Genomic DNA, 26899 nt, shown 5'->3' with positions numbered 1-26899 from the left:
GGTTTTGAATATCTCCGTGCTGGGAGACTCCACAACCTCCTTGTGCAACCTGTGCCAGTGCTCAGTCACCCTCATAGTGAAAATGTGGTGGACCCTCCCATGTTTCAGGTTGTGTCCATTGCCTCTGGTCCTGTCACTGGACACAACTGAAAAGAGCCTGTCTCTGTCCTGTTTGCACCTTTAGCTGACACAGCGGCAAATGTCAGAACACCTTTTAAATTTTATTAAGAAAATGTTCTTTGCTAGTATTTTAATTGTTTTGTGTTTTTTTTCTTATTCTTGCATTTTTGTTTTTTTTGCAAATTGTTTGGATTATTAACTTCTGTTTTAATAGGCAGTTGTATTATAGATTGTTCCTGGCTTACAGGGTGACTTGTATTCCGTGGCTTACAGAGAGAATCTTGCTAGATGAATTAGTAAATAATAAGGATCATTCAACACTATGTTCTATGAAAATCGATGAGGACTCTTTTGTCTTTGAGTTGCACCTAAAAAGTCGCTTTCTGATGTGCAGATGTTTTCAGTGGCAACTTGAAAAACTCCAGACACGGTGGGCATTTTTTTCTCATGCTTGCTTTTGTAGTGACACTTTACTGTCAGGAGGGGTTTGTTTGCTAAACTGGCCTCCCGACTTTCTTTCTGGCCAGATTCAATGTTCTGAAGAATTCTGATTTTTCCTTTTATGGCATCTGTAGAGGTGATTAAACTTGCAGTGATATAGCTAATAATTAAATTAATGTTGTTTTCAGTGGTAAAGAGAGCTAGTAAAATCAAAATAGTTACATGGTGTTCTTACAGTTTGTTCTAGGAATAGGTGGATTCTCTGTCTCCTAACAGTTTATACAAGATAATTCCCTAACAGCGTTTTGCCTGGTTTTGGTTCTCACGTTGAGGCTTTATTGTAATTTACCATGTCACTGTCTTTCATGATTAATGATTTTGTGGGAAAAAGGCAGGTTCTCTTGAGGACACATCTTGGAAGAATAAGGCAAGTTGAGCAGTAGACTGGTCCGTCAGGCTCCACTGGTCTTTGAGATGAAGGCTTTGTATTGTTCAGGCTGGCTCCAGCCAAGACATTCACTGCCTCCAGTTCCAAACCTGCACCTTCACTGTCCCACTCCATATCTTCACTTCCCTGGATCTGCAGAATCATAGAATCGTTTTGGTTGGAAGGGACCTTTAAGATCAAGTCCAACCATTAACCTAGAACTGCCGAATGATACATGAGAAGTCATTTAATGAAAAGGAAATACATGAGGAAATTAATCCCTTCCTAATATTGAACAGCCCAAAACTTTTTATTATTGATCAAAAGTGCAGCTTTTATTTTTTCGCCTAGAAATGGAGTAGCCAATTATCATATGCTGTTTTAGTAAGTCTCCAATTTTTTTTCAGAGACTGAAAATTAGTGAACTGTACAGCTCTAGTGCTGCACTAGAAGTCGTGATTTTCAAAAAGATGCCATTGTTTATACAAAAGATGGAAAATTTCTTACTGAAGTTTCTGTTAATTTTCATACCTGATTGTTGCAGGTATGCTCAGCAACTTGCATTCTCCTATATCATATGTACAATCTGCAATTTTTCATTGCTATTGGTTAAAAAAAAGCCTTTTTCGTATCTACAAGAAGTTAAATCTCATTTATCATCGTCACCCTCGTTCTTCAATACATGTTAGTAAATCTTATCTAAGCTGTCAGAATTTTATTTTTAGATGTTACTATTGCTGATTGTTATCAGACTATTGCTTAACTAGAATTAACTGACTCCTACTTGTGAGGATATTGGAATTTAGCTTTATAAGTATATCACAAGAACAATGATTAAGCTGCATCTAATGATACTGGATTATGACGTAAAAGTATATGGAACAGATGTTGAGCTACTTGAAAAATTACAAAAATTACATATTGTGATGGGATTTTTATTGAAACTTTTACATTCTTAAAATATGTAGTATATCTTTGCCATTTGTTCTTTTTTTTTATATATTCCTTTGTAAAACATGACCTCCAAAAATGTATCAAAGGCTGTTTATCTCTCAATGAATAGTTTACAGTAATAATTTGAATTTATAGTTGGTTGGCTGTTCTGTGACACTCTCTAACATGCTGTAAGATGTTACATATGTTTACATGAAAAAGAATTAATTTGCTCACCATTAAACATGGATAAAAATTGGATGGACTTCTAGTCACAAATTCTGCTGAAAATGTGTTCCGTTTTCATTGGCAGACTTGGAATTCTTTGCTTTTTCAGCTGTCTCGAATTATAATATTTGGTGCTAGACGCTTATCCTCAAGAGCCAAGAAGAGTAGCTCGTATCTCCAGCTGTCTTTGAAACAGTGTTTTGTTGTACTTAGTCTTAAAACAAGGATAATATCTTCCCTTTCTCAAATAATATTGCAAAACTTAATAAGATGTCACGGTTTAAAGCTGGGCTGGCGATTAAACCTGCAGCAGACGCTCTCTGTTAACCCTCCCCCCCCCCCACCCGAAGGGAAAGGGAAAGGGAAAAGGGAGAGAGACTTACGGGTTGGAAAGTTAAAACAGTTTTAATAAACCTATAATAATGAAAAAGAGTATAATAATATTGGAATAATCAAATATATACAAATATATATACAAAACCAAGATCGAGCTCCCCCGATGTCAGCAACGTCACCACCGGCACTGCAGGGCAGGCTCCGGGAAGGCCCAGGCTGGGCCTAGCGACGGTCGAGAGCTGGATTCAGGGATGCACGGATCGGGATCGGGGGCAGCAGGAAAACAGTCGGAGTCCTCCTTGGACACCGGCCATAGCAGAAAAGAGCCAGAGCGAGCAAGAGGGGCGAGACCCTCGTGATCCCCCCGCTTTATACCGAGAATGACGTGTATGGGATGGAATACCCTCGTTGGTCAATTTTGGGTCACCTGCCCTGTCTGCTCCCCGCTGCAGCTGCGACCCCCCTTCGGCTTTTCACTTGTAAGCAGTGAGGAATTCAGCGGTGACCTTGGTTTCTCTAAGAATAAGTACAGCAAGAGCCTTACTGCACAACATCCCTACCGGTGCCTCAGCGATAACTACAAACTTCGAGCGTTATCAGTCCTGGAAGCAGACACTGTCTGCAAAAACATGCAGTTAGTTTCAGAAAGTGCAGTTATTTAGAGGAGACTTAGCTGAAAGTAAAAATCACTGAAAGGAAAATCGGCCTGGTTTAGGCCAAACCAGGACATAAGATAACTTAATAAGTACATGCAAAATGGTTATACTGAGAGGAAAGGTAGTACACAGTAGACCTCAGTCATTCCACAAGGTGTAATTCAGTTTTTCAGAGATATTTCTGTAGTTCTTTATTCCTGTGGTAAAATCCTGGTAAAATAAAAATTAATGAATTTTCAAGATATTTGAGTGAACCTAGGTTTTGGTTTTGACACCTGAAGTTTGGGCTGCTGCATAAATGATAAACACATTTTTATTTTATTGTGTTTTTTTTTCCCTAGGTTGGAGATATTGTGATGGTAAAAGAAGATGAAACATTCCCATGTGACTTAATATTTCTATCAAGTAGTAGAGGAGATGGAACATGTTTTGTTACAACAGCTAGCTTGGATGGTGAATCCAGTCATAAAGTAATAAAATGTTCTACATTTTCTTTTTAAGGCAAAGTTTGCATTTAATTTTTTACACAGATCACAATAGGACTTCATGTTTATGTGTGTGAGCAGATAGACTAACTTGTATAGCTTACATTTCTACCAGTTGACTTCATTTCTCTTAAAGGATCATTATTTTATGGAAAGTTTTAAAATGTATTTATTTGTAATTTTGTCTGTGTCCAGTATAGGCATACAGATTACAGAGATAATGGAGAAACTTTTTTTGTACATAAATGCTTTCATGGTGACCTGATTTGTGAGTACGTGCAAGGTACTTGCATATAGTGCAAGAAGATGCCCAATTAGGAGCATTTAAAGGTGCATCTTATTTGAACTGTGAGCTCTTATGTAAAAGACAGGAGATCTATTTCATGCTGAACTGAAATATATTTGAAGATTAATGTCTTGTATATCTGTCCTTTTTTATTTTGTTTACACCTTTTTATTCATTCCAGACTTACTATGCCGTTCAAGATACTAAGGCATTTCACAGTGAACAAGATATTGATGCACTACATGCTACCATTGAATGTGAACAACCTCAGCCTGACCTTTATAAGTAAGAAAGTAAATCTTAACTGTTTCATTTGAGGTATCCTAACAATAAATTGTAAGAGTATCATAATGAAAAGATACTGGCTGCATCTGGCTGGTTAGGGTGGGCCCCACTGTGAGCTTGAAATCAGGTTAGTCTTCCATCCATGCTCCTTTCCTGCAGGTAGTTCACTGATCTGCTCTAGGGCAGTAGTCTCCAAAGGGAGGTGCACAAGATGATCCACCGAGAGGTGCGTGATGAAAATTTTAGAACTTCTATTTATTTTTTTAATCTAATATTTAATATATTTCTTGACACTGGCACCCTTACTCAGTCTCTATGTCAGTCTCATGTCACATACAGTTTGCGAGGAGTCCCTGGAGGAAGAGAGGGTGTTCTACCACGCAGAGAGGTTGCCAGTGGCACCTTCACTCATTCCTTTGCTTTCAGCATATTGCCAAGTATTACAGTTCATGTGTACCTGGTTAAGTGGATTTACGGATTATGTTGTCTAGTTCTAACTAAAGTAACCCTCACAAAATGGTCAAGTGGCTTAAACAGATTCCTGTAAAGAAACTGCAGATTGAAGATAATGCAAGCTCAGGTGAACAACAAGAAAATGGCAAACACTTCTACACCCTAGTACAAGCTCTTCATCAGCCACATTACGAGGTAAAAACAATGCCAATTTAATCAGATCTGACAAGAAGACAGCCAAAAAAATTTGAAAGTACCAAGACTATTTGAAATATGGATTTACATCTGTTACCATTAATGATCAACCTCACCCTGTGTGCTTTGAGATGTTAGCTAATGATAGTATGAAGCTATTAGGATTAGCAAGACATTTAAAACCTAAGCATCCAGAACATGAAGAAAAACTTCTATAGTTTTTTAACAGTGTTTAAAGTCATGAAATACTCAATATTTTACAAAACTACTGTACAAAATGTTACTAAAAATGATAAATCTTTAGAAGCCTCTTTTGAGGTTTCTTTCTTAATAGCCAAAGACAAAATAACACGTACTATTGAGAAACACTTGTTCTTCCTGCCACAGTAAAAATAGCTGAAGTAATACACAGAAAACAATATGGCGATAAACTAAAATGCATTTTTTTGAGGGCAAATATTGTTGGAAGATGCATAGAAAACATTGCTTATTCCTGAGGTGTGGCGGTATCTCTTTTCCCTGATCTCAGTGACCAAGGAACTGGTCTAGAAATCTGCAAGAGAACAGTTTCTTTAGAAAACCGATTCCGTGAATGACTTGATCCTTTTTAAATACACGGCTCATGAAGTGAACATTTGGAAGTTGGAGCTTATGCCATTATAGATGGTGGAATTTGCTGTGACAGCTGTTGACACATGAATAATGAGAACCCTTATTGGTAGACAGCTTCTGTCTCTGCTAATTTTTACTTGACACTTTACCTCTCAACAAACCACAGTGGTGAATCTTTCTTTCTAAAGGCACATAGTCATTTTACGTCATGGTGCATCATAACAAACTGTACAGTGTCTTTAGATGTGGCTCTATTGTCTTGTATATTCTCTCAGCAGACGGGTTGCCGCTCCTGAGCCTGAGAGGCTCCCCCCTTCCATGTTAACAGACCCACCAACCTGCCACAATTTCCTCTGCCATCCAGAATGTGAATGTCCAGCTTAATCCCTTTTGGTTTAAGGTTGCCCACTTGGACAGTGATATTGCAAATACAGTGTACTGAGTCTGTCTGGAATGGGGTTAATTTTCTTCATAGCAACCCACATGGTGTAGTTTTTTTGATTTGTGACTAAACCAGTGTTGATAACATACCAGCGTTTTGGTTATTGCTGAGCAGTGCTTGCACAGTGTCAAGGCTTTCTCTGTTTCTCACTCTGGCTCCCCAGCAAGTAGGCTGGAGGTGGGCAAGAGGCTGGGAGCCAACACAGCCAGGACACCTGACTTCAACTGACTTCAACTGACTTCAACTGACTTCAACTGACTTCAACTGACTTCAACTGACCAGAGGGATATTCTGTGCCATATAATGTCATGCTCAGCAGTAAAACTGGGGGAGTAGTCTTCCCACAGTAGCTGTTGCTTGGAGACTGGCTGGGCATTGGTTTGTTTATGGGATGTAGTGAGTGGTTGCCTTTGCATCACTTGGGTTTTTTTTCCTTCGCTTATTAAACTGTCATTATCTCACTTTTGCTCTTCGAATTCTCTCCCCTGTCCTGCTGTGGGGGGAACGAGCGAGAGGCTAGTGGGTGCTTAGTTGTTGTCCAGGGTTGACCCACCAAATATTGATAAAATGTACTTGGAGGTATTCAGAGAAAAAATTGCTTTATTGGCTTCATGCTTTTGTTTTGTTTTTAACTCAGTTGTAGGTTTTAAGTTTTGTAAAGGGTAGTAATCACACTGTTACTTACCTCAGATAGCTTAGAGAATAAAATTTCTTGTCTAAGTAGAAGATTTATTCGTAATTTTATAATCTTCTTTATCTTTTTATATGCAAACTTTACATTGGCTTACTGTTCTGTGTATTTTTGTATCTACATGTTTTAAATATATCCATATGTATCTCTATGTTCTTGTTTACTTCCTGGGTAATCAGAGCATGTTTAATTGGAAGCTGTTTGCTCACTGTAAGAAATACTTTCTATAAAATACTTCTCAAATAATCTATTCTCACACATATTTTGTAAAGATTTTGAAAGTGAGAGTAATTTGCTGTTTTAAATATGTGTGTGTAGTATGTGTACATCTGTATATAGAGAGAATGACGTGTCCTTGTAATGTACATGTAAAAAACTGAAATACTGGGACATATATACATAAGAATACACAAATTAGCAGTGCTGTTAAACTACTTGTGTGTTTCCGTTGCAGATTTGTTGGTCGAATAAATGTTTACCATGATAGGAATGAGCCTACTGCAAGGTAGGGAAAATCCAGGGTTTCTACTCATGTAAGCATTTTTAGGGTTGAATAAGTATCAATAATGAGAATTACCTTTGTTTCACCAACGTTGTGCTGCATTGTCTTGATAGACTGTTTTTCTCTGAGTTTAGAGACTGTAATTTCATTTATCATAAATATTTAATCTTTTAATCAGTTAGGTTTCTCTTATGTCTTTGTTCAACTTCAGTTTTTATTTGATATGTATTTAATTTGTAGATTATGTTGATAGGATTTTGACAGTACTTTGATAATACTGCCCCATTAGCATGGGGTCTCGGTAGTGCACCAAATGGTATGAATAGTATCACTTGTGTATTTCTCTGATTTTTCTTATTCTTCTTAGAGACTGAGCATGCCAAACATCATGTTTAGTTTTACTAAGGGTGTTTGTACATTTGTGTAAAATGTCCACAATGTTGTATGCGTTCAGAAGGCAACATCCAGGGAAATGCATTTTGTATGTAGCTTAGGAGACAGCGATCTGTTACCCTGGGTCTGGCACTTAGAAGGGTCTGCCTCCTGTGCAAATTCATCCTGAAGTGAGTGCTGTGTGTTCTGCCCAAGGAGCAGTCTGTAGCCCAGAACATTCTTTGCCAGCAAATAGAGAAGAAAAATGAAGCAGTACAAATGAGGCACAAGTCTTTATTATGTCTTTTCTGCCTAGGATCTTCTGTCTACCCAGCAAGGAAGAGACTTGCTCTACCTGATTTTGTCAGGACCTTGCCACAAAGAGGCAAAGCAATAGGAGGGAAAGGCTTCTTGCTTGGGTGATATCTTAGAGACCCCAGCATGTAGGAAGTTACTCCATTCTGGCTAAGAGCCTGCCTAACCTCAGTGTGTCTGTAGATATGTGGTTTTCTATGTCAGTAAGCAAAGAGGAGGAGAAATCTGGCTGCTGGGTGTGTCAGTGTCATAGCTCCCAGGAAACACCTGTATAACTGCACTGCAAAACAGTGCAAAAATCTCAGTCACCATCCAGAGTGACCATCTCTCAGCTGTTCTGGGCTGTGTTCTTCCTGGGGTCCCTCAGATAAGAGGGTCAGGCAGAGCATTGGCCACATGAGCTGTTCTAGCAACAGCTGCCTACTTCCAGGGAGTAGGCGTCCTTTCCTGAGAATCCTACTGTCCTTTCCACATTGAGTGATGTATCCTGTAATAGTAGATTGCTACAGTCTGCTGTGAAAAGTCTTCTTTGCTTCTTTTACTTTAAAGATTCTTTTGACTAGTAAAGTTGGTTGGAAATGGACTTGGGTAGGAGAGGAAAGGAAAATAAGCAGAAAATACCTTCTTAATCTCAACAGCAATAGATTGATCTATGTATAACACTGTGAATGAGAAGAAAGTCTGTGGCATTAAGACTTGTATTCCTTGGACAGCACTGTTAGAGCAATTGGTATTTTATACTATATTGGGGTGTAATGTCTTATAACCCAAATCATTCATATAACATCACTCCACTGGTTTAAATGGAACTAGTTTCAGGTTTTACATCAGAGTTATGACCCTGGGTTTTTGTTTGTTTAGAGTTTCTTGATTTTGAGGGGTTTAATACCACAAGAACACTTTGAATAACATTCGAAAATACTGGACTTGCTTATTGTTTCTTTTCCATTGCTATAGAAAGAGTCTGACAATTCTGCATGCTGTCTGTCTATAAAGTAGTCCTTGGTTTTGCACTTACATGGTGATTTGTGTTACATGTCATGCTCCAAAATATTATTCTAAACTGCATGGGGATCCTTACATTAATTCCCCTACTCCTCAATAAATTATCTTTATGCTTTGAAATGTATACAGTAAGTATCAAACAGTACCTTGTATGCCATTTATGCTCAAAATAAAATGGAAGAATGTATTGTCCTTACTAAGTAATTCTAACATGCAGGACACTACAGTTTATATAAGCCTAAAAAAGACTTCAATCAGTATTTTCAAAAATAAGCACCTTACAATTAGGATGATGAATCTTTATTTATATACCTACATATGTGGTTTTTAGATGCATTAGTTTGACTTGAATTGTGAAATTATGAGCTTAGTTTAAGACGTCTATATATAATTTTTAAATTTGCACTTAAAAGCTTCAAATATTGCCTAGTAATTTTATTACACAAAATAAAAATATTTGAGTAAAACTAATTTCCTGTTTTACGTGGCTTCCACTAATGTCTGCTGTTTCTCTCTAAATGTTTGTGTTTTGTAATACTTACCTTTTGCAGGCCATTAGGATCTGAAAATCTGCTTCTTAGAGGAGCCACTTTAAAGAATACAGAAAAAATCTTTGGTAATTATTTCTATTGATTATTTAAATGGGCCCTGAAGTAATACACAAACATCAAACAAGGTTACAACCCTACAGTTACTACTGAGCATATGGTTTCTATTGAATCACTTGATTTACAACTTTTTTGTAGGGTTTACTGTTGCTGTAATTGCAGTAAAGTAACTATTAATGATGTACAATGACTATAGAGGTTTTGGGGAGGGGGATTTTATAGTTTAGTCTTCAAGGATTAGTGAAGATGGCTCAACTTCTTCATGTAAATATATGGCTTTTGACCAAGCACTGTGAATTAAAGCAGTTAATGAGCTTGTTGTAAAATTTTAAATCTGTTTTGCTCATTTGTCAAAACAGATACTCCAACCATACATAAATATGGCTGATCAAAAAAAAATCCAACCAGATATAAATATCACAGAATCACAGAATGTTAGGGATTGGAAGGGACCTCGAAAGATCATCTAGTCCAATCCCCCTGCCGGAGCAGGATTGCCTAGACCATATCACACAGGAACGCGTCCAGGTGGGTTTTGAATGTCTCCAGAGAAGGAGACTCCACAACCTCTCTGGGCAGCCTGTTCCAGTGTTCGGTCACCCTCACCGTAAAGAAGTTTTTCCTCATATTTATGTGGAACCTCCTGTGTTCCAGCTTGCACCCATTGCCCCTTGTCCTGTCAAGGGATGTCACTGAGAAGAGCCTGGCTCCATCCTCATGACACTTGCCCTTTCCATATTTATAAACATTAATGAGGTCACCCCTCAGTCTCCTCTTCTCCAAGCTAAAGAGACCCAGCTCCCTCAGCCTCTCCTCATAAGGCAGATGTTCCACTCCCTTAATCATCTTTGTGGCTCTACGCTGGACTCTCTCTAGCAGTTCCCTGTCCTTCTTGAACTGAGGGGCCCAGAACTGGACACAATACTCCAGATGCGGCCTCACCAGGGCAGAGTAGAGGGGGAGGAGAACCTCTCTTGACCTGCTATCCACACCCCTTCTAATACACCCCAGGATGCCATTGGCCTTCTTGGCCACAAGGGCACACTGCTGGCTCATGGTCATCCTGCTGTCCACTAGGACCCCCAGGTCCCTTTCCCCTCCTCTGGTCTCCAACAGGTCTGTCCCCAACTTGTACTCATCCATGGGGTTGTTCTTGCCCAGATGCAGGACTCTACATTTGCCCTTGTTATATTTCATTAAATTTCTCCCTGCCCAACTCTCCAGCCTGTCCAGGTCTCTCTGAATGGCTGCGCAGCCTTCCGGTGTGTCAGCCACTCCTCCCAGTTTTGTGTCATCAGCGAACTTGCTGACAGTGCACTCTATTCCCTCATCCAAGTCATTAATGAATATATTGAATAGTACTGGTCCCAGTACCGACCCTTGAGGGACTCCGCTAGACACAGGCCTCCAACTGGACTCTGTCCCATTGACCACCACTCTCTGGCTTCTTTCCTTCAGCCAGTTCACAATCTACCTCACTACCTGATCATCCAGACCACACTTCCCCAGTTTAGCTGCGAGGATGCTGTGGGAGACCGTGTCAAACGCTTTACTGAAATCGAGATAGACCACATCCACAGCTTTACCATCATCTATCCACCAGGTTATGTCCTCATAAAAGGCTATCAAGTTGGTTAAGCATGACTTCCCCTTGGTGAAGCCATGCTGAGTGCCCCTAATGATCCCCCTATCCTTGATGTGCCTAGAGACAGCACCAAGGACAAGTTGTTCCATCACCTTTCCGGGGATGGAGGTGAGGCTGACCGGTCTATAGTTACCCGGGTCCTCCTTCTTGCCCTTTTTGAAGACTGGAGTGACATTCGCTTTCCTCCAGTCCTCAGGCACCTCTCCCGTTGCCCACGACTTAGCAAAGATGATGGAGAGTGGCCTAGCAATGACTTCCGCCAGCTCCCTCAGCACCTGCGGGTGCATCCCATCAGGGCCCAGGGATTTATGGATGTCCAGATTGCTTAATTGGTCCCTGACCCAGCCCTCATCTACCAAGACAGATTCCTCCTCTATCCTGACTTCTTCTGAGGCCTCAGGGGTCCGGGGCTCCTCCAGACAGCCTCCAGCAGTATAGACAGAGGCAAAGAAGGCATTCAGTAACTCCGCCTTCTTTTTATCCTCTGTCTCCAGGGCCCCCACCTCATTCATCAGTGGGCCTACATTGCCTCTAGTGTTGGCTTTACCTGCAATGTATTTGAAGAAGCCCTTTCTGTTGTCCTTGAACTCTCTTGCAAGGTTTAATTCCAAGGAGGCCTTCGCTTTCCTAGTTGCCTCCTTACATCCTCTGACAACAGACTTATATTCCTCCCAAGTGGCCAGCCCCTCCTTCCATGATCTGTACACCCTCTTCTTCCACTTGAGTTTGCCCAGCAGTTCCCTGTTCAACCATGCAGGTCTCCTGGTACCCTTCCTTGACTTCCTACCTGTTGGGATGCTCTGATCTTGAGCTCGGAAGAAGCAGTCCTTGAATGCTAACCAACTATCTTGGGCCCCCTTACCTTCTAGTAGCCTGTCCCATGGGATTTCCCCTAGCAATTGCTTGAAAAGGCCAAAGTTGGCCCTCCTGAAGTCCAGGGTTGTGATTCTGCTAGCTATTCTGTTCCTGCCACATGAGATCCTGAACTCTACCATCTCATGGTCGCTACAACCAAGGCTGCCCTCAACCTTCACCTCTTCAACCAGACCCTCCTTGTTAGTAAGGATAAGATCCAGCAGCGCTCCTCTCCTAGTTGGCTCATCCACCATTTGCATCAGAAAGTTATCATCAATGCACTGGAGGAACCTCCTGGACTGAGGATGGCTGGCTGAGTAGGCCTCCCAGCAAATATCAGGGTAGTTGAAATCCCCCATGACAACCAGACCCTGTAATTGCGAGACTGCTCTCAGCTGCCTGTAGAAGGCCTCATCACCCTCCTCATCCTGATCCAGTGGCCTGTAATAGACACCCACAACAGTATCACCCCTGCCAGCCTGCCCCTTAATTCACACCCACAATCTCTCAACTCGCTCCTGATCCGCCCCTGGACAGAACTCAATACATTCTAGCTGCTCACTCACATAAAGAGCAACTCCACCACCTCTCCTTAGTGGCCTGTCTTTCCTGAACAGGACATAGCCATCCATGACCACATTCCAGTCATGTGAGGCGTCCCACCAAGTCTCTGTAATTGCCACTAGATCATAGCCCCCCGACCGAACACGGATTTCCAACTCCTCCTGTTTATTCCCCCTGCTGCATGCATTGGTGTACAGGCATTTCAGGGAGCGAGCTGAGTACACCGATTTCACCCTAGGGGGATGGGAGGCCTCCTGGTCTACCTCAACACTAGAGCATTGCCCCAGTGGTGCAAGCCCAGCTACTACCCCATCCCCCTTCGAATCTAGTTTAAAGCTCTGCGAATGAGCCCTGCTAATTCCTGTCCCAGAACCTTTTTGCCCCTACGACATAAACCTTTCCCATGTATCACTGTCACGCCTGGTGTCTTATAAAACCAGCCATTATCAAAGAACCCAAAGCCCTGCCTGTAGCACCAGTCTCGTAGCCAGGCATTAATAGAGAGAATCCTACTATTCCATCCCACGTCATCACCTGAAAATGGAAGGAGGGAGGAGAAAACAACTTGTGCCCCAGACTCTTTCACCAACCATCCTAGGGCCTTGTAGTCTTTCTTCATCCCCCTCAGACTACGGGATGCAGCTTCTTCCCCACCTGTCTGGAAGATCAGCAGGGGGTAGTAGTCTGTGGCCTTCACCAGGTTGGGGAGTTGCCTGGTGATATCCCTGATTCGGGCTCTAGGCAGGCTGCAGACCTCCCTGTGATGGGGGTCAGCTCTGCATATTGGGCCCTCAGATCCCTTTAGGAAGGAGTCTCCAACCACTAAGACTCTTCTCTTCTTCCTTGTGGAGGAGGTAGCTATACGCCTGTCAGGTTTTTCTGACTGTGGTGGGACCTCTGATATAGGTTGCCTCTCCACCACATCCCCATTGGACCGGCTGTATTCCACTAGGGCTTCATATCTATTGCTCAGAGGCACCTGTGGAGGCAAAGTAGGCAAGGAGGGCACTCACCTTTTGCCACGGCCATAGACTTGCCTCCACTCACTCCTCTCCTCTAGGTTATTGTTTTCCACCTGAGAGGGGCAGAGTACAGGGGTCCCTCGATCCTGGGAGCTCTCCGGCAGGTGCTCCCATTTTTGTTGCAGGGAGGGCAAAGCCTGGCTCCACCAGTCTATCTCCATTTCAGCCTCCCAAATGCCCCTAAGCCTTTCTGCTTCGGCTTGAAGCCTTTCAACCTGGCTTTGCAGCTGTGCCGCTCGGCCGAGCAGATCATCTACCTGCTCACAGCGCACACAGCCCCCTGACACCACAGGGACGCTGTAGCATTCCCTGCAGCAGGCAACCTGCACCATCGCCTCCTTCCGTGGGAGCTCTGTCTGGGTTCCCACATCCATTTTGGTCTTCTTCCGCCAGGTAGATACCATTGTTCTTTCACTGAGCTGGGAAATACCTGCTGGTGACACCCCTGGTTCACAGCTCCTTGGCACCTTCCTCGCCTTGTGCATTGGGAGGGAGTCAGCGCGCTCCCCAGTGAGCTGCAAACTGTTGCAGCCTCTCCTGCCCTGGGACACACCCAGTCACTGCTGACTCTCCCTCTCCCTTCTCGCCAGGGACTAGTCCCTGCCCTCCAGGAGGCTTTTTATCACCCAATCAATCAATCACCCAATCAACAGGGGGTGCTGTGTTTAAATCGCTTAAATTGCCCGCGGTGCCTCCAGCTACGCTCCCTCCTCTCCTGATTTGTTGCTGGGAACCTCCAGGTCTGGGGTGGGGGGGAAGCAGCTCGGGGCTGCTGCTCCAGGGGCTGCTGCTCCAGGGGGGGTCACGAGTACGAAAACCGCCCGGTTACAGCCCAATGCCACTCTCCCCCCGGCACTAACCTCAAGTGGCTGATCAAAAAAAAAAAACCCATTTAAACAGTTCCTGATCAAAATTAGACTTTTTGCTAGCCAGTGTGTTTTGTGTGTATGAATGGTCTTCATTCCATGTAAAATTTTGAATATTTTAGCAGAAATAGGAAGCACAAACTCAGATAATGTTTCTTGGAAGTTCTTCAAGAAAGCCTAGTGCGAGTAGTAGCTCATTCTAACAAGCCGCTCTTCGCTGGTGACAAAAGGGACCAGGATCCAAGTCATCCTCTATCATATACAGCTTCTGTACTCCCAAATAAGAAGATCATAGATAGCCATGAACTGCTTAGCCTGAAATACCAAACTCTTGCAACTTTTTCTCCAAAAAAGAGTGTAAAAAGTATATATTAATTTAAACTTGCTCTCTTTGCTTTTAAGTGTCATCTAAAATAGATGAACTAATATAATTAGTTTGTAGTAAGTATTTCTGTAAACTTCAGAGGATGGTTTTAAGATTTCTGTTAACTTATGTATCGGGTAGAGATGTTCCTAATATGAGTGTTTTTTTCTGGTCTGCCTAAAACATGCAGTGTTTGCCATTAGACCAGCACAATCCTTATGCTAAATTATTTTATCTTAGCAATGTACAGGTGTGCTGGTTTAATAAGTACTTTAAATCCATCTTTTGTTTACAGCCTCTTTTAGTTGTTGTATTTAATCTTCTGAAGTTTAGTCTCCCAATTTGTGTTATCAACAGGAAATTGGTAGTATCAAAAGATCACTCTTTTCACAAATTATTGAATTTTCTTAAAGCAAGCAAAATGGATGGCTGCCTTTTATTATTCTTGGATGTGTCCTGTAGTTTAGCCCTATCTGGATTTTCTTTTACAACATATAACTTGGATTCTAAAATTAAAGCCAAAAAAAAAAGAACTTAGAAATGCAAGGGGATTTATTCAAAACCCAACTTTGGTTTGGCTTTGATACATAGCAACATGTTAGCAATTGGGAACTGTGACTCTGAATGGGTTGTAAATGCTGCTTAAAACCTCCCCCTAAGTAAAGCCATTTCTAGTTTCTGAGTATCATCCGAATCTTTTGTTCTTTTTCTTCAGACTACAAAGAATTAAAGAAATGACAGAGAATAATAATCTAGTGAATTGTGCTTTTATTAAGTTACTGTATTGTTCAGTCTTCAGTAAAACAGGTTGTCTAATTTCAGGTGTTGCTATCTACACCGGCATGGAAACTAAGATGGCATTAAATTACCAGGCAAAATCACAGAAGCGATCTGCTGTAGAAAAGTAAAATTTCTAATATTTATTTTGGGTGTAGAAAACTGCATATTTGAATGATTAATTAAAGGGGGTGTGTTTTGTTTTGTTTTGGTTTTGCCTAAAGGTGTATGTTTCATTGATTTAAATTAAAGAAAGAGGTACAGGGACTTAAAATTTGCTTTTTTGTGTGTATCATTTTTTTACTTATAAATGAGTCATAACACTGTATAAACGAGGTTCTCAATACTGAATTTTTATTAAATATTTTTTAAAAGGCACCTTAATTAATGCTTACCATTTTAAGACATGATTTCTTTTGCTGTTCCAGAAAACTTTTCTTTCACTGTTAGAGTAAACCTACTGACAGTTTTCCAAGATTATGTGCTTCAATATCCTAACATTCCTTTTCATTGCAATTAAGTCTTGAATTCAGTAAAAATACCTCTTTTGATGCACTTCACTTTGGATCAACTGCAGTAACACAAAGCCTGTCTGTGGCAGTTCTTCCGTGGTTTAGCTAAAATTAGAAGTTCCATGTAGGCATATATGATGGGAAAGGAAGACACGGCTAGCCTCAAGGCATGAGCTGACACTGGTTGCTTACTTTTTTTAAAATAGAGGGGATTATTTTCTAGTCCTACTCTGCTATCTGAAATCATCAGCTCTGAGTAAGGTGTCCAATCTTGTGAAAAAAAAAAAGACGTCGTTGATTAAGGCAAGATATACTGACCAGCTGACAGCCCTTTTCTTATGCAGTGACTGAGCAATGATGATGTGTCTCTTTCTGTTGTTACTGTTTTATAACCCATGGCTTTTAGTTCATGCCCATCATTAATGTAAATATAATTTCAAATGCAAAGTGTTCTTGCTCTTTTTTTTTTTTTAGATCTATCTAGTGAGAGTTAAACCATTACAGCTACATAGCAAAATGTTCTCGATAGATTTGTATTCCTATGCAAGTGTTTATGTGAATGTTTTTATATTGGTTCAGGGAAATGGCATAAAAAGATCTTCAGATGCAAGCCTGGTTATTTGGTTATGATTCTGTCTATGCTATTGTTTTCACTAAAACACCAGGTTTGGTAGTGTGGCACACATGTTTTGGAAACAATTATAGCAGTTAACATTTTAAGTAGAAAATGGTACTCAATAATATTTTTTTTCATTAGGAAAACGCTCTAGAGAAGTTATTTAACATCATAGCATTGTTAGACTTGCAGCAAATGTTAGGCTGAGGCACAAGTAGAACATTTTTCAATAAACTAAAAATAGTTTATATGCTAATGGAATTTTTATTTTGCCTCTTGTTTTTTTAGATCAATGAATGTATTCCTTATTGTATACCTCTGTATTCTCATCAGTAAAGCGCTAATAAATACTGTCCTGAAGTACATCTGGCAGAGTGAACCATTTCGTGATGAGCCATGGTATAATCAGAAAACAGAGTCAGAAAGGAAAAGGAATCTGGTATGGAAAGAAATTAAAATACAGAAAAAGTTTCAGTAAACCCTTAATTTAGAAGAATCCTACTGAGAAGTACATACAGCCAATCATAAATTGTTGCTTTTTGTGCTAACAGTGATGATAATATATTTGTAGAAGTCTTGTGTATTAAATTTTTGCTCTTAAGCTTTATGTTTGAATTCAGCTGATGAGCAAATGTCTGTTGTAGTGTAAAAAGCCTCATGAAAGTCTTTTGGAGTGTCCTGTCATTGATGTGAATTACTGAAGAAATGACCTCTTGCAGAGAAATGCAGGGCTGAAAGGAATCCCAGAACTATTGGCAATCATATAATAGACGTGTGTTCAAAAGGATCTGCTGTAGGAATCTCTGTAAAAATACCCCTCAAAAGCTTAGCTTCTGTAAAGTCCTGTATAACTCTCTCATGAGCACTAGAGACCAGCAACAGAGTTGCCTATGTCCAGTGTCCTTACGGGAGCAAGGATGTAGTTCAGAATGGATACCCAGATGATCCAGAGTAACAAACTGAACAAATTTCACTAAATTCTCACAATCTGAAAAGGGGAAGATTTCCTTCTTTACCCTAAATGCATGATGAGCGCACGCTAGCCAGGAATGTTCTAGATTTCTCATTACCATCAGTAACTCTATCTCAGCTTGCCTAGCAGGTTGAATATACCTCCAACAAGTCTCCACCACTGAAAAAAATTGAGCCTGGTTATGTGCCCACAGTCTACTAGTATTGAGAGAAGGAAGGGAAACCCTTTATTTATTAATGAAATGCTGCCTGAAAGTTAGGTAATTTGGTAATCCTTGAATGAGTTACTGTAGTTTTATGGTATTTTTCTGGTAATTTGTGAATGTACATTCTGTTGTTTTCCTTGTTCTCATACAGGAGTTCACCACTCTCATTAGTTGCTCTAGAACTTTACAACAATGATGTGTAACTGTACTCTATACCTGTACATCTGTAAAGAAAAATACAAATTTAAAACAAAAAGATTTTTTTCTTCATGCCAAATTAGTTGTAATGTTAGACATCGTGAAGGTATACATCCTGTGCTGAACTGTGAGCTGTGAAAGGTGTTGCTTACTGTTTGAAAGTTATTAAAAAAAAATAATTTGCTAATGTATGTAGTTGTCTTTTGGTTTTTGACGGTACATGAAAAAACAGTATTTTCATCTTGTTTCTTTGGCAGTTTCTTCGAGCTTTTACAGACTTCCTTGCATTCATGGTTCTTTTCAACTACATTATTCCTGTATCCATGTATGTCACTGTGGAAATGCAGAAATTTCTTGGTTCTTATTTCCTTACCTGGGATGAGGAAATGTTTGATGAGGACACAGGTGAAGGACCACTGGTGAATACTTCGGACCTCAATGAAGAGTTGGGACAGGTAAATTTCATGGAGTGATAAAATTTTTAACTGTTTCTACCATAATTTTTTATTTTAAAATAGTCATGTCTTTTTTTTTTTTTTTTTTTTTTTTGACTGCCACTTTCATTTTCCAAAAGAAATTCTACGTTTAGTATTCTGTGTTAAGAAAATCATCACCTTGACACAGATATGCATGAATATTTTTTTGAGAAAATGTTTAGGATCTCTATTAATTAAAAATGTTTTCATAGGTTTTCAAATAAAAAAATAAGATGGTGTATTTCCTTGGTTTTGTACAGCCAATTTAGTAATTAAGCTTTTAGGGACATACATTTATTTGGATAAAAGGTGGTACCAAGTATTTTATTATTATGGGAGACAGTCAGCAGTCTCCCATGAGATCCTCATAGAGAAACTGATGAATTATGGTCTGAATGAGCAGACAGTGACGTGCATTGGAAACTGGCTGAACCACCAGGCCCAGAGGGTGGTGGTCAGCAGTGCACAGTCTAGTGGGACGCCAGTAGCTAGCAGTGAACACCAGGGATCAATGCCAGGTCCAGTCCTGATCATTAATGATCTGGATGACAGGGCACAGTGTACCCTGGGCGCCACCCAGTTGGAAAGCAGCTTGGCAGAAAGGGACCCAGAGGTCCCGCTGGACAGCCGGTTGAACATGAGCCAGCAGTGTGCCCTTATGGCAAGGAAGGTGAACGGTATCCTCGTCTGCATTAGACAGAGTACTGCCAGCAGGTGGAGGGAGGTGATCCTTCTCCTCTGCTCTGCACTGGTGGGGCCACACCTAGCATACTGTCTCCAGTTCTGGGCTCCCCAGTGTAAGAGACATGGGTGTACTGGAGGGAGACCAGTGAAGGGCCACAAAGATGGTAAAGGAACTGGAGCATCTCTCATGAGGACAGGCTGAGAGAGCTGAGACTGTCAAGCCTGGAGAAGGGAAGGTTCAGAGAGGATCTTACCCATGTATATAAATACCTGAAGGGAGGGCGCAAAGAGGATGGAGATAGGCTTTTTTCAGTGGTGCCCAGTGACAGGACCAGAGGCAATGGGCACAACCTGAAGCAGGTGTGTCCATCTGAACATCAGGAAACACTGTTTTAGTGTCACAGTGACTGTGTTGCCCAGGCAGACTGTGGTGTCTCCATCCTTAGAGATAACCAAAACCTGTCTGGACATGGTCCTGGGCAACCAGCTGTTGGTGACCCTGCTTGAGCAGGATAGGTGGACCAGATGGCCTCCAGAGGTGCCCTCTGACCTCAACAATTCTGTGATTCTCTTACAAAAAATAACTTCCTGCTACTAAATGTAAGTGTCGTCCCTAGAATGGGACCCTCATCAGTACTTGGCATTATTAGTACCAATCCAATGAACTAAATTTTGCTTCTACATTTTTGAAAGGTAATATACATTGTATTCCTAATGAAGGCTTTGATTGTGAATCCTTATTTGTGGTTGTAGTAAATACTGTCATAGTGATATACACGCTTTATTCCTTTCTTTATGTAACAGGTGTTGATCCTAAAGCAGCACACTGAATGAATAAAAAAGACCTTCACTTGATAGCATTTTGTATCTTGTATAAATGTATTACGAAACTGAATACAGGAGTTGAGATGAAAGAAATCCATATAAATCCTGTCCACTTTGAAAAAGCTGAATACGAGTATTGTGTCCACAGATAACAAACCACTGGAAGATTCGGAAACTTGCCTTTTCAGATTAATGAATATGAGAAAAGTCAGCCTAGGAGGAAAGTTCACATATTTAATAACTTCTATTACGACTGAGAGCAAAAATTTGGTTTTTATTTTGTTTGATGCACTTGATAAATGTTGAAGTTTGTTAAACAATCTGACTAATACTAAATAATTGCCTTACTTTCTGTGTTTAATTCCTAACCTTACGTAGTGCTCTCAGTTTATCAAATATATACAGACAATCTGTATACAATACCTGTATCCAATATCCAAAATTGAACTTGTGCCGATCTAGCTGTTCTGATTTATATTTCAGGTTTTGGTTTTATTTTTGATGTTGTTATCTTGAAATGCTGGGGCTTGTTGTAAAAGATAAAATTAATGAAAAATTCAATATTGAGACAAAAGGAATGTTTCCAGAGCAATAATGGTGCCCATGTGTATAACTGTATGTGCACGTTAGTTCAGAGTCCTCATTTAAATGAACATAATTGTAGTGGGGAATCCTGATACTACCCTAAGGACCGTTCTGACGGTATGGCCCATACATTAAATAATGATCCCTGGGAAATGAAATTTGTGTGCATTTTGTTTCCATAAATATCTGTGTTGCAGCAAGAAAAGACATTAAAAACTAAAAAAGAGCTTGAGAGAAGAGTGATAGTAGCTTAAACACATTATTTATATGTGTTATGAGGCAAAGATAGCTTTGCTGATACTGATGTATGATAACATCTTTCAGGGCCCACATTTCTGTGAAAGATGACTCCCAGAAGAACTTGTTGTCATCCTTTTTTGAAAGAGCCTGCCTAAGGATCTTTAAAGGAAGATGTAACCCAGTAATAATCTCAGTTTTGTAAAGAGACCTTGGAAAATATCTGTTCATATTCCTGCTGTTTTTAATTTGTGCTCATTTGCAGATTGAGTATGTCTTCACAGATAAAACAGGAACGTTAACTGAGAACAACATGGAATTCGTAGAATGTTGCATTGAAGGGCATGTTTATGTACCACATGTTATCTGCAATGGCCAAATTCTCCATGATTGTACAGGCATTGATATGATCGATTCTTCTCCAGGAGGAAGTGGAAAGGTATGATGACTCTTTCTAGGTTCTTGTTTTTTACAGTGAAACATGAAAATTGAACTGTGCGGAGAAGGGAATATTAGAAATATAACATCCTTAGGTTTCACTAATCAAAGTAGATAACTGCAGGAAATGCATCACAACGCAGACATTTTCCTTTCCTAGTTTAGAGTAAGATTTAAAGGCTTAATAGGAAGTTTCCAACTTACTCCAGCTGTAAAACTGAACTAAATAAAACCCCAAAATATAGAACTTTCTCTGGTTAATAGCTAAAGAAGCGTAATAGCTTGTTTCTGTTTAACATTAGCTACAATAGGGAAAGCAAGGCAGGAAACTCCTCAAGGGGGAATAGGAGTGCTCAATGCAAGCACTCACTTACTCATCACTGAGTGAAGATGTGGCCAGAGAATGCTTTACGATCAAATTAAATTACTTTTAAATTTGACTTAACATAGCCACATCTGAAATGTGCTGCACACAGCGTGTATGTGCTGTGGCTTTTTTGCTGTGTAAAGCAAAGTTAGTTGAAAGTTAAGGAGACTTCATGTGCCAGCTGATGAGCAGGGTGTAAATGGGCAGGATATTTATAGCCAAAGGATAATATATTTTTGAATATATCAATACAGTCTCAAACCGTAATTTGGCCATACCCTTCACTATGGCAAAACAAGGTGTCTTAAAATATGTTGATGTAATTCAACAGCCTTATGGCTCTCTCACCCATAGCCCTCAGAATGTGGTGCCAAGGTAGACTGTGTTTTATCTTGGAATTACAATGACACAGACACAGTTTGTATTGAACAGCACAGAAGAATAAGATTCAGACACAAAGGTACAGGTAGAACACAGCCAGGTATCCATGAAATATAAATCTCTTTCTGGTGTCAGAAGCTGTCATTACCAAACCATCTGAAACTTTATAGAAGTTGTTGGCTCCAGCTGCCAAAATGTCCACACCTTTTATTTTGTATAGCCCTGAGAGGTATTCTAGTTGTGTAAGAAATTGAAATCTGTAAAGCCTGTTTACACTTGTGTTCCAGGTGCTGCATCTCTTTGTCAGGACTCAGGACTCCTAAAATTGTACCTTGACTAGTATTTAATACAGGTTGTTAAAGTTTAAGCAAAAGTAAAGAAAAAAAACCTTTAGCCACATCTAGGCACTCAGAGGAGGCAAAAGATTCACACTGTCTTTTTTGGGCATCAGCAGCTTGACTTGTGTGGCGATGCTAGTAGCACTAGCAGCTATTAAGCAATTGTGTGGTTACCACTGGGGAAGACTTGGCTCCCCCTAAAGGGCAGGTGACCTGTGACACAGCCTTTATCTGATAATAAATAGTAGTGATCAGTGACATTGCTAACCTTCCAAGAGAAAAGTTTTCAAGGGAATACTTGAAAGTGATCACACATAATGACAACCATTCCTTTTATTTTTTAGGAGAGAGAGGAACTATTTTTCCGAGCTCTTTGTCTTTGCCACACCGTTCAGGTAAAAGATGATGATAGCGTAGATGGATTGAAGAAAAGCCAGCTCTCAAGAAGATCTTGTATATATATATCATCATCACCTGATGAAGTTGCTTTAGTTGAGGGAATACAGAGGTATGTGTGTAGTTAGGTATTATACTTTTTTAATCTAGAGATCTAATCACTGAAGTTCAAAATCGTTTTCAGCACAAAAATCATAACAACAAACACCAAATCATCTAGAGCTGATGATTTTCTTAACATACAGCCATGATTATTCATATTCATAAATCAAATAAAAACTGTTTGGGGTGGGTTTTTTCCCAGAATGTAAGCTCAGTCTTAAATCCTTATGACGTGCTTAAACTGGATAATTATGTATTTGTTGTATTTACTCTCTTGATGTGTGTTTCATTTTACAGACTTGGTTACACCTATCTAAGGCTGAAGGACAATTTTATGGAGATCTTAAATCGGGAAAATAACATAGAGAAGTGAGTGGTTAAAAATATAGCAAAACAGACTGAGTTTTTATTGATGTTTAATAAATCATTCTTTCCCTATACATTAATTTCTGATTCAGAAAAGTCAGAAATTCTACATTTTAGTAGAAAAATAAATAATCTATTAATATTTATAATTTTAATAGACGCTGTAGTTCTATATTTTCACTTAGTCTGTTAGTTTGACAGTATATGCAATACGAAATATTAATATGACAACAAAGGTGTGGTGTGTGGTTCATGACCTAATCTAATATTTCCTAGTAGTTTTAGGAACTATGGGTATTTTTCTTCTGTTGTATGGTAAATAATATTTTCTTCATGGAAAATGGTATGTACACAATTTGTTGTTCACAAATAATCTGTATAATTTACAGGAGGGTAATATCTGTAGAATAAATATTTATAGCTGGTTCAAAGAAAATTTAAAACAGGTACTGTTTTTTTGTTATTTTCCTTTGACATCTAGAATAAATTTTGTGGACCGTAATGTGAGTAAAATTTTCAATAACATTTAAGTAGTACAGCTGTTCAATGAGATGTACATACTTTTGAAAATGTTACCTTACACTTCTGTAGATGTCTACTGGTTAAGTCTATTGTGTATCTGGGTCTTCCTGCATGTGTACTCTGCTAACTAAACAAGGACTCTTGGACACGAATATAGGAACCCTGCTGTAATTTTTCCCCCTTTTAGGGGAATTTGGAGGATTTTTCCTGAAGGTTACTTTCACACTTCTGTGGCTTAACTCATGAGAACTTGAGTCTATATCATTTGGTGACTTACGAAACCACTATAATTAGGAATTTTCTCTAAAGTGCATCACAGTTTGTAGACATAGGCCTGATCCAGCTCCTTGTAACAATCTGTTGTAACTTTTAATGAAATAAACACTGTGGCCTTGCACAGGTTTGAATCCCAGGCTGTTGTAAGGGCTTAGAACTGAATGATTAATTAAACAAGCAGATCTATTTTATAAGCAAAATATTAACAGATATGAATCCTGAAATGAGTGGGATTGATGATTGGGATGCTTATGCTTGTGCTGGAAAAAAGGGGGGCTCTCTTAGATAACAGGAAATAGATACGAGAGTAAATGCTAAAAGTATATAAACTGATGAATGACACAAAAACAGTACAGCAGGAGATTGTGTTCATTTTTCCTCACAGAATGGAAAAGAAATGGGATAAAATCAAATCATAAACACAATGGCAATATAAAACAAGTAAAAAGAAATGTTTTTTCACTTGAATAACTTGTCAGTCAACACTTGAGCAAGATTCTTGAAATTAGGTGGGCCCTGCTGGGAAATAGGAATAGTCAAAATTAGAAAAATTTTAAATAAAGACTTCTGTATAAACACCTACGCATGTCAAGTTCTAAGGCTACGCTTAGATATTACAGGTAGGAATTTACTTACTTTATAAGCACTATAGTGCTCTACTGCAAGGTATCTAGTCTTCTGCTTAAATAAATTATATTGACTATATATCCATCTTGTGCACATCATGCAGACAAATTCTGTTTCAAGTAATTAGGAGCTAAGGGCCTCTCCTGTTTATTATTTGTAACCTGCTCGTTCCATCTTCCATAGTACTCAACAGAATTTTCCATGTTAGAAGTCGTGTTTTATTTGATATGCTCAGAGTCCTAATAACTGGTTTAGGGATCTGGGAAAGCGGAGTTGTTTAAAAAATAATTCTGTTTCTGTTGCAGGTTTGAATTATTAGAGGTTTTGAGTTTTGATTCTGTGAGACGGCGAATGAGTGTAATTGTTAAATCTTCAACAGGTAGGGCTGTTACAGTCTGTTTCTTTTTAGTCATTTTTGTTTCACTTGAATTTATTTCAGGTTTATCAAAGAGTTGATCGTTAATCACAGTCTGCATGCCTTTCTTTATAAAAGAGGACTGGGTACCAGCATGAGTGCAAATGTATAAAGAAGTTGGAAGAAATATTTTTGAAGACTTAGTAATTTGGATGTTTTTTTTAAGAAAGATGTATTTGGCCATTTTGAATTCCATATGCTGTCTCTTTTAGGTGATATATTTCTGTTTTGTAAGGGAGCAGATTCTTCCATATTTCCTAGAGTTAAAGAAGGCAAAATTGAGCAAATACGATCCAGAGTTGAACGCAATGCAGTGGTAAGATTCCGTTTTATTGATCTGTTCATGTGATACCAGTGTCAAAAAAACCCAAGTGTTCTGACCTCCTGCTTGATCTGGTAACAGATTTGTCTTCCCAGGCACCGAGGTTATTCTATGCCAAAGTGCACGCAGGCTGTATGGGTAGCAGTCTGTGTTACTCCCTCATTTGAATCTGTCTTCCATCTCATCTTCCAAATGGCAGTTGTGGTGAGAGATGAGTGCATTAGATATGCACAGCTGTATGTTATACCAGAGGTCATCAATTAGCTTTTTAGTATGGCACTGTGGTGGTTTGGATTAACTTTTGAATGAAAGAAAAGTGAAAAACTTCACTGAAAATCTCATCCCTGCTTTCAGTCCCCAGCGTTAGCTGTTGTGACTTGCTGCCTTTGACTGCTTTACAAGCTCTTAAAAGAGAAAATCCGTTAGAACAGTGTCGCAACAAATGCGCTGCTTCTGGGGAAACAGTGCAGTGATCATCCTTATACTTAGTTTTTCCTTGCTAAAAATGAGCTATGAACTGCCTGATCACCTTTAAAAGAAATTCAGAACTTGGTTTTACATAAAAGGTAGTATTTGAAGTTGTAAAATACTGAATTTTGCTGTGTCCAAAAATATGCAGAACCCATTGCAATGGAATATGACTGCCAGTCTTATAAATAGGATAAAATTTGCTGGCATCCAGTACTCAAACTGAAACCAAAGTATTATTACAGGTATGTGAAAAAATACCTACAGTGTTACCTGCTTTTGTTTTGAAGGGAAACTTCAAAACTCTTCGCCAAAGTGCTTTGCTAAGCTTTACTATATGAAACAGCTGTCAGATAATTACAAGCGAAGGAGGCTAATGAAACTGAAAGAAGTGTTTACATATCATATCCATCCAGTGTCCGTCAAGAGAGAAATCCGGACCAACAGCAGTTTCTGCATCCTGGATAATTCGAAATAGGGCTGGCTCTTACATACAGAAGCTTCTGAAAGAAGACACAAGCAGCCACATGGCACCTGCCCTAATCAATAGCAAGAGTCAGGGAGCTTTTTTAATACTTATCCTTCTTGGATTGGTAATAAGTAACTATACAAAGACCTACTGGATTAAAGTTTATGAAAATAAAGTGCCAGTTAAATGGTGTTGTGAGAGGCAATATATTTGAGGTGGCAAAGCTTCCTTTCTGTGTTATGCAGCTTTTTCCTGCCTTACACAGTCTATATACTCCCTTTCTTATTCATCACAGAGTCCAAAAGTCTGATCCAGTCTGAAACACCCACAGCTAAATTCTAGTTTTCACTTGGTTGAAATGGCACAGTTGGATTTTTGCTTTCAACACTCTCTATGATGTTTTGTCCCTGTCTCTGCTGCAGCACAGCATCAAAATCAGACTCTGCAGAGCTAGTATTTATATTATTGTTATTTATTCTGCCTCCTCCTGCCTAATACTACACATAGGGAAGGAAACCTTTACCTTGACTCTCCATTCCTTGGTAATCTTGTACTTCCAGTTGAGTGGCTTCCAGGACAGCACAGAATCAAGCTGACCCATGTTCTGGTCTAGAAT

At 39.6% G+C, this 26899-nt stretch overlaps 1 protein-coding gene across 2 annotated transcripts in view; it reads left to right on the top strand.

Annotated features, from left to right (window-relative positions):
- Positions 1-26899, top strand: part of ATP11A (ATPase phospholipid transporting 11A) — a 135158-nt gene that overhangs the window by 77027 nt on the left and 31232 nt on the right. For both annotated transcript variants that reach the window (XM_068420519.1, XM_068420528.1), the window contains exons 6-17: positions 3483-3611; positions 4094-4197; positions 7045-7095; positions 9336-9400; positions 15531-15612; positions 16902-17052; positions 18247-18444; positions 21062-21235; positions 22665-22828; positions 23116-23187; positions 24915-24988; positions 25237-25340. In XM_068420519.1, the coding sequence (XP_068276620.1) occupies positions 3483-3611; positions 4094-4197; positions 7045-7095; positions 9336-9400; positions 15531-15612; positions 16902-17052; positions 18247-18444; positions 21062-21235; positions 22665-22828; positions 23116-23187; positions 24915-24988; positions 25237-25340 (1368 nt within the window). The remainder of the gene's footprint in view (positions 1-3482; positions 3612-4093; positions 4198-7044; positions 7096-9335; positions 9401-15530; positions 15613-16901; positions 17053-18246; positions 18445-21061; positions 21236-22664; positions 22829-23115; positions 23188-24914; positions 24989-25236; positions 25341-26899) is intronic.

Source organism: Nyctibius grandis, chromosome 2 (assembly GCF_013368605.1).
Source record: "Nyctibius grandis isolate bNycGra1 chromosome 2, bNycGra1.pri, whole genome shotgun sequence".
Lineage (NCBI taxonomy): Eukaryota > Metazoa > Chordata > Aves > Nyctibiiformes > Nyctibiidae > Nyctibius > Nyctibius grandis.
The sequence above is the reverse complement of the archived record's forward strand: the minus strand, read 5'-3'. Positions and strand labels throughout refer to the sequence as shown.